This window comes from Nannobrachium achirus (assembly GCF_963921795.1).
Source record: "Nannobrachium achirus genome assembly, chromosome: 14".
In the NCBI taxonomy this organism is placed as follows: Eukaryota; Metazoa; Chordata; class Actinopteri; order Myctophiformes; family Myctophidae; genus Nannobrachium; species Nannobrachium achirus.
In genome coordinates this window covers 30340427-30348623 of record NC_137821.1, presented here as the reverse complement: position 1 = coordinate 30348623, position 8197 = coordinate 30340427, and the positions used below count along the sequence as shown (strand labels likewise).

The 8197-nt window shown below is 42.6% G+C and overlaps 1 protein-coding gene across 1 annotated transcript in view; it reads right to left on the bottom strand.

Annotated features, from left to right (window-relative positions):
• Positions 1-341: 341 nt before the first annotated feature.
• The window catches only part of dok7a (docking protein 7a), a gene marked incomplete at both ends in the record, with an annotated part of 48967 nt that continues 41111 nt past the window's right edge, over positions 342-8197 (bottom strand). The window contains 2 exons of the mRNA XM_080741524.1: positions 342-478; positions 2639-2827. Of these exons, the coding sequence (XP_080597650.1) occupies positions 342-478; positions 2639-2827 (326 nt within the window). The remainder of the gene's footprint in view (positions 479-2638; positions 2828-8197) is intronic.

Here is an 8197-nt window from a genome sequence, read left to right as displayed (position 1 = left end):
GTTAAGGACCCCCAAAATGATATGTATTTGGTCACGGACCCGCATCTCAAAATATTTAATTCCAGGGACCACCCAGAAGCAAAATTTGAGTTACAAACGTTCGCTTTGAAAATACATATAGTCAAAGATTTGCACACATTTTCACGACTTTTTCAAAAATAGCAGATCTACAAGCTCGCAGCGCGGCACTCGATGCCGCGCTATGAGCTTGTATATCTGCTATTTTTCACTGGTTAAAGCATTCAATAATTCTAGGGACAGTTCTGGCTGGTAGAGAAAAAAGTCAGACGGGAGCCCTGCCGCTGAGGTGAACAGTTCGATGGCGATGATGGCTACTGAGGTCACTGTGGCATGCCTCGTCTTCTCAGATCCAGCGTGTGGAGGCCTTCCTCCCGGCCCAGCGCATGCTGAGTTCCTACTTTATGGGCTGTCTCCGTGGCGGTGATGTCAATCTGGGCATACTTGGAGGAACTTCTCCCTGTTGTTGGGAAACAATACAAATTATCATTGGTTCTCTTCCTGCACCTATGTGACCTGCCTGCAATAAGATTGCACAATCAAAGCCACTCGTCTCTCTGACATGAATATCTCTCGCTGTGTTACTGCGTCTGCAAGTGCAAGCTATGACCTTGCTTGAGTTCAGGGGAATTCGGGTGGCGCAGCAGGGGTAAAGTAGCCCAACTGTTCACCACTGCGGAATCTAGAGGTTCAATTCCGCCGTGGTGCGTTTGGCTGATTTTGAGGGGGTCCCCAAATGACAGTGAAGTGACAATTTAAGGATTTTAAGACCTTTTGAATACCTCAAAAAGAAAGAAAGTTACTGCATCAAAAGTCATCAACAAACTACTGTATACTATAGAGACCGGTCAAACACTGGCCAAATTGTCAAATAATATAAGAAAGAGGCAACAATTGTGAAAATATCCGATCTACAAGCTCACAACGCCTCGCAAAGCGGAGGGGAAATGGTGAAACAAAAACAAGTGATGGATTGATGCTTCACTGCGGCTGAGAAAAGACTCCCTCAACATTGAGTGGCATCATGTGACCGCTAGTGTTTCGGCTCTCAGCATGTCAGTGTGTGTACTGTAGGTGGGTAAAAATGTGGTTCTGAGAACCTTATCTGAAACAGAGCCGAAGCTTATGGAAACATCCAGAAACTGTGAAATATGTTGCACAGCATGGCACGGTTCGCTTAGGGCCAACAGAGAAATAAATACTACTCATGAACAGACCCCAGCCCAGAGGATGATCCCATTAGAGTGAGTGAATTCACAGCTGTGACGCAAATGCCCTCTGACCCCCTTGATGTGGGCACCCTTCTTCTTGGTTGACAGATACATGACGCTACATGCTGTGAGATAAACTGTATCACCGACATTAGATATTAACTTCTCCCAAGTCGAGGCTCAAGCTGTCCTCGTATTCCTGAGTATAATGACGCTCTTAGCTGACTTCTCTGCCAATTACGTCCTGCTGTTGCGTATCTGATGACAAGGACCCAGCTGCTTTGTGAGACAAGAGCAAATCAGACGTCATTTAGGGAACATTCCCTTAACTCTTGATTATGGGAAATGGAATTATGGGTTGTGATGTACCAAGAGCCTCTTTCAGTCCTGGCAAAGAATTGATGCACTGGTAGATTTGGGTTGTTTATTCTAAACGTAAGTTTAGAGATTAAAGGGATATTTCAATTTCAAACATGTTTGTGGTAATTTTAACGTCTACTCTGGCTTTTGTGAGCATCCACCCCCCCCCCCAAAAAAAAATCACACCCGTGTGAAGTGGAGCTGTGTGTGTGTGTGTGTGTGTGTGTGTGTGTGTGTGTGTGTGTGTGTGTGTGTGTGTGTGTGGATCATGTGTACCGATTTTTGTGACATTTGAAGAAAATATGTAGGAAAAGGAGCAAAAAGTGTGTTTTGGAGAAAATTCAAGATGGCGGAAAATCTATCATGGCGCAAATGGGCGTGGCCTATATGGGGAGATGCGTCATGACCCAAGGAATCCAGGGAAAAAAATATTTTTAATTTTCCGACCTACGGTTCAAGAGTTACAGGCCAAAACGTAAAGTGGGGTGTTATGGCGCCACCACGCGGCCAAATGACACAATTATTTTTTTATTTAATCCTTGAAATCATTATGAACCTCCTCTCCAAGTCTTGAAACTCTAGCCCCTATGGTTTGCGAGAGACAAATAATTGAATGTGAGTTTTTGCGATTCCCATTATAAGTCAATGGGGAAAATTAATTCACTAATAAATTAATATCAATTAAACTATAGAACCTTTCTCTTAGAAAAGTAATAGCCCACGATTCCCGAGTAAGCCGTTCGATTTGACATATGGCGCGAGTGTGTGGTGGCAAAACTGTGGGACTAGTGGCGTGCCGAAGTTTAGGAAGTTCAGGCTACATACAGACACACACACACACAGACAGACAGACAGACACACAGACAGACAGACCCACACGGCCACGTATAGGGAGCCTGTGCTTCACACAGCTCCAAAAAAATGGACTTTAGTTTGAACGTTCAGTGGATTTTCTGTGGTCTGGGGTTTCTAGGCTCCGAAAAGTGAAATGATTAAGTGTCTAATCACATGCATGTCATCACTGGTCACACATGCACAATTGCACTTACTCTGTGGAGGAAGATGTGAACCACCAGCCCCCCTGATGCCAGGGCTGGACTCCTGCAGCTCCAGCTCCATGTAGTTGAGCTCCTTCTTGGACGTGGGACTGACGGGGATGTTCACATAGGTCACACCGTCACCACCACCACGAGGCCTGTCAGGAAATGGTATCTCTGGCGGGAACACAAACACTGGCCCTGCCAAAGCAGGAGTAACAAAGTAAATCACACTGACGTAACTCTACTGTAGTGTACAGTACATACAGTACGTCCTGTTACAGAGGTTTCTTTAATCGTGGTGTAGATGGAACAGTGAAGCTTGTATTTTCAAAAATCCGCAAAACAAATAGCCACCATCACAAAAAATCTGTCCCATCAATGTGGCAAATTCGATGCAAGGATCCAGTGGTGCAAACCAAATTGGCATAATCAGATTTGATGTACAAAATGTTGTTATTCATGTTTAAAATCCTATTTTACAACTGTGGCATTATACCAACTATGACCTACAGGTATAAGGGGCATGTGGCTCAGGAGGTAGAGGAGCTGTCTTGGAATTGGAAGGTCCTCAGTTAAATCTCCCCTCCGCGCTTAGAATTGAAGTGTCCTTGAATAAGACAGCTGCCTGGATTCTGTACTAATATCACCCACTGCTCCTAATAGTCAGACTGGGAAAATGCAGAGGATGAAATCCAGGTCGATTTACTTCGCAAATACTGCGACAATAACTAAAAAGGACACAATAATTACTATTATTAATTATTAATCTCTATGCAGCCACAACATCCATTGCTTTACACAATCCATATCATTTTCACATCATAATATAACATATTTATTTCAAATTTTCATTATTTTTCACGTGTACTAATAAAATTTGTAAAAGTCATAAAAAAAAAAAAATACTAACTGGAAAACTAGCAAGAAAGTTGAGAAAACATTTGGCTTACAACATCCATTTTTAATACATTTTGTGCAGCACTCACACAGCTTAAATATAATGCAAAATTCATTCAGCTCAAAGAAGAGCTGAACGTCATTTGTGCACCTTTAATACATTTTTCACAAAAATGGGGCTGTTACTTCAAAATAGGTCTGACATGACTTATTTTAAAGTTAACTTCAGTCGAAATCCATTGTCTCGCTGACAAGATACAAGTACAATGGAGCGTTCCATTATGGCTGATAAGACGAAACACACGGGTTAACTAAATGGTGCTGTCATGAAACTTTGAAGAATAAAAGGCATGAAATAAAACTCTAGCTGCTACAGAGGCTGAGAAATAAATGTTTTAGTAGACGTTGACACCTCTGTGAAGTTTTCCTTAAAATCTTAGGTTTTAGGGGGTATTTTTCAATCGTCCATAGGTTTTTAAGGCTTTTTTCCAGGCGGACTTAGGTCTAAAATATAGAAAAGGAGAAAAAAAAAAAAGCTTCTATCACACAAGGATTTGGAGGACCCCCTGTAGTAACTCTGAGGACCCCTTAGGGGTCCCGGACCCCCTGTTGAAGTGGGAGCCGTGCCATGTACAATACAACTCCATTTGCGTATGCTCAAGTACGTCAACAACACGACAGCTATCTCCATATTTAGTAAATTGGTCGTGTGATACCGCAATGCTTACTCTGAAAACTGGTACAATGGGTACACTGACAAGTACAAGTATTGCATAACCAGGTGAGGCATGCATTCCCAACTTGCATCGTTCCCCGGTGCAAGTTGGTCCCTGAGTAGTATTTTCCACACGCACACACACTCTGTGCGCACATTCCTGTACCCATGTGTTTCGTTAGGTTTGTGTACTCAGTTCACCTATGCCTCTGCTTTTTATCTTGTTGTTCTGCATTTGTTCTTTGGTGTTGACACGGTTTCATGAATCGCTTGGGGATTTGTTTGTTTTCTAGCTTCTGATTTCTACTTGCATGCACTAATCCAGCACGTAGAACCAATATCTGCCAGTTGTGGCCCAGCTCTCAGCTCTGCCAGTGCTCCAATTACACAGTAGCTTTCAGGGAAGCCCTGTTTTTCAGGGGGTGCAAGGTTATAGTTCATTAAAACTAAATAACTAAAACCATAATAATAATAATAATAAAAACATTTTAATTAACTGAAATAAAAATAAAAATTAGGCTTTACAAAAATAATTATAAACTAGAAGCAGTGCTCTTCCGAGCACAGGTCTCCACCAGGCCAGGCGTCCTGGTGGTGCTACTGTATAATAGGCCAATGTAAAAAGGGTGGCATATGTTCTTCACCTTAGATCTTTCATGGCAATCGGACGCTGCATGCATGTTTTGAAGCATTGTGTTCCACAAATGTGTTTTGCTAAAGTCTACCTGTTGGTGGCGCTATAACAGGCCAATGTTAAAAAGGTAGCATTTGTTCCTTGACCTAGTGGGAATATGTGTGGCAAATGTCACGGTAATCGCAAGCTGCGTTGATGATTTGAGGCATTTTGTTCAAAAACGGAGCAATCCTGCAAACTTTGGAAGCTAATATTAGCCAATCAGGATGGAATATGAAATATCAGACGGATCGGACTTGATCACATGACTATAGAGATACTGTGTACCGATTTGCATGATTTTTGGATACAATCTCAAGGAGTAATATCCAAAAATGTGTTTTACATAAGTCGGCCCAAAGGTGGCGCTATAAAAGCCTGATGTGAAAAATGCAGGGCAAAGGTTTATCCTTAGCCTCTAGGGAGTGCGCTTACAAAGTTTGAAACTGATCGGTGGAGTTATAGGTAAAACCACAAATCGGCCTGTTATAGCGCCACCATGAGGCTGATTTAAAAAAAATTAAGTGGCATTTCTTCCTCGGCCTAGTGGGAACGTGTGTGAGCGATTTCATGATAATTGCACTTTGCGTTTGTGATTTGAGGCATTTTGTTCAAAACGGCTCAATCCTACAAACTTTGGAAGCCAATCTTAGCCAATCAGGATGGAATATGCAAAATCGGACAGATCCGTGTCGATCACATGACTGTCGAGATATTGCCTATCGATTTGTAGGATTTTTGGACAAAATCTGTAAGAGTAGTGCACAGAAATGTGTTTTGCAAACATCGGCCACTAGGTGGCACTAGAAAAGGCCCATTTGAAAAATTTAGGGCAGAGATTCTAGATTGGCATCCAGGGAATGTGTGTGCTCACTTTGGCAGCGACCGGGCCAACTGCGACTGAGATTAGGTGCTCACAAACTGCGAGGACGCACGCACGCACGGACGGACGCACGGACGGACGGACGGACGCACGGACGGACGGAGAGGAAAACATACTCTCCCCCATGCCTTCGGCTGGTGGAGACAATAACTGAGGGTGCAGCCACACTGAACTTTGATTCTGCCTATGAGGGCGGTTTCTGCCAAAGCTTTTCAAATAGAACGAAGCCGTTTGGTACGCGGGAGATATCACCTTCAAGGCAGCCTGCCTGACATACAGAGCTATATTTTCTTCCATGCCTTACCCCTTATCCCTAAAATGCCTTTTTTACTATTTTGAAAAACATTTTAAAATACTTCAAATAGCCGATCTACATTGACACATTGTGAGCTTGTAGCTCAGCTATTAGAACAATTTAAAAATATTTTCAAAACAGTAAAAAAAAAAAAAAAGACAAAGAAGTTTAGGGATAAGGATTAAGGCATGGACGAGTCGGCTCAAGCAAACTTCGCAAAACTCGCTTCGGCTTTAGCTGGCTCGTTTGAGATGGCGCGCCTCCTTCGCAGTCTAAAACTATACATTATCATCAAAAAATAAAAATGTTTAGGCTTTGAAGTTGCACATGGTAGATATGACACATAACCTAAATATACAAAGAAATTACTGACATATTTGACAACTTTATACTTAAAAAAGAACATTGATAGTGGAAATAGCCGATCTACAAGCTCACAACGCGTCGCGATGCGACACGTTGTGAGCTTGTAGATCTGCTATTTCCACTATTTTTGACTGGAAACGATTATGACGATTATGAAAAATAATCAAGATTATGTCAAATAATCACGATTAGACGATTATGTAATAATTGTGACAGCCCTACCCAACCCCCAATTTTGCAGTGGTGCACTGCCATTTGAAGATTTCTGCTAAATATATATATAAAAAAAGAAGAAGAAAAAAACACTCTGTCCACACTAAAAAGCACCAGAATTAAACTTGGCCGTGCCCTAACACTTGTTAACTTGTTGTTTTGGAAGAAGGAAATCTTCATATAACAGCAATACCCAATGGTCATTGGCAAGAAGGAAATGGGCCTGTGGCACTTCAACTTAAAAGATAAAAGATTGTAGTCCTTTTATTATTTATTCAACAGCATCAGACTGAAATCACTAACGCCAGGTTTTCAAAGTGAGACCGCTGCCTTGACATTGTTATTTGGCGGTATAAGACAGCACAGCGTTCTTCATTACAGCGGTTATGTTTCAAGGTTGGTTTATCTTGCCAATAGCCCTGGGCTGTCACAGCTGGGAACAAAAACACAGTAATAAGGCTATCTCTGGGACAGCATTGTTATGGTCGGCATACACTTCTATGAAACAGCATGATATAAATAAAAAAGCGCATCCTCACATGAAAGGGCCCGTACAACAGAGCAAATTCTTTAAACTAGGACACGAGAGATTCTAAGATCTCATACTCTGAGGGATCTTTTTAACACCCTCTGCAACCGTGCCTGATGTCTGTCATTTTGCAGTTTTGACCATTGCTGCAGCATGTCGGAAAACATGCTATCCCCCCTTGGGCCCCCCTGTAAAATGACTGGGAAGCCATTAGATAGATACTGGCACTCAGTGTTAGAGGGTGCAGCCACTGGCAACGTCTGGGAGAGGCTTGGTACTTAATTGATCAGACGTCAACCAACAGTGGCAGTGGCCACTAATGGGTGCCATTATGGCAATGCCATTAAGACACTGTCAGGGTGATGATCCCAGCTGGGAAACAACAAAACCCATTTTGGGCAGAATGCACTCTTCTCTCTGTCTGTCTGTCTGTCTGTCTGTCTGTCTGTGTGTGTGTGTGTGTGTGTGTGTGTGTGTGTGTGTGTGTGTGTGTGTGTGTGTGTGTGAGAGAGAGAGTGAGTTTGTCTAGCTATACTTATGGGGACTAAACGCATGTTCACACAGTCACCTGCAGGGGACCTCTGACAGTGTGGGGACAAAATAGTAGGTCCCCACAATGGTTAGGTTTAGGGTTAGGGGTTAGGTTTAGGGATAGAGGTTAGGATAAGGCCACAGGACTTACATAAAAATGAAAGGAAGTCTATGTAATGTCCCCCCAAGTGATGTAAATATATATTGTGTGTGTGTGTGTGTGTGTGTGTGTGTGTGTGTGTGTGTGTGTGTGTGTGTGTGTGTGTGTGTGTGTGTGTGTGTGTGTGTGTGTGTGTGTGTGTGTCACTGCACTATAGACCATGTGGCTCTCGCAGTCACCTCATAACTCATCAAAAGAAGAAGTAGATGTCATCATTGGATACGATGGGACTACCATAAGAAACTGTGTGTGTGTGTGTGTGTGTGTGTGTGTGTGTGTGTGTGTGTGTGAGACACATCGTCACCC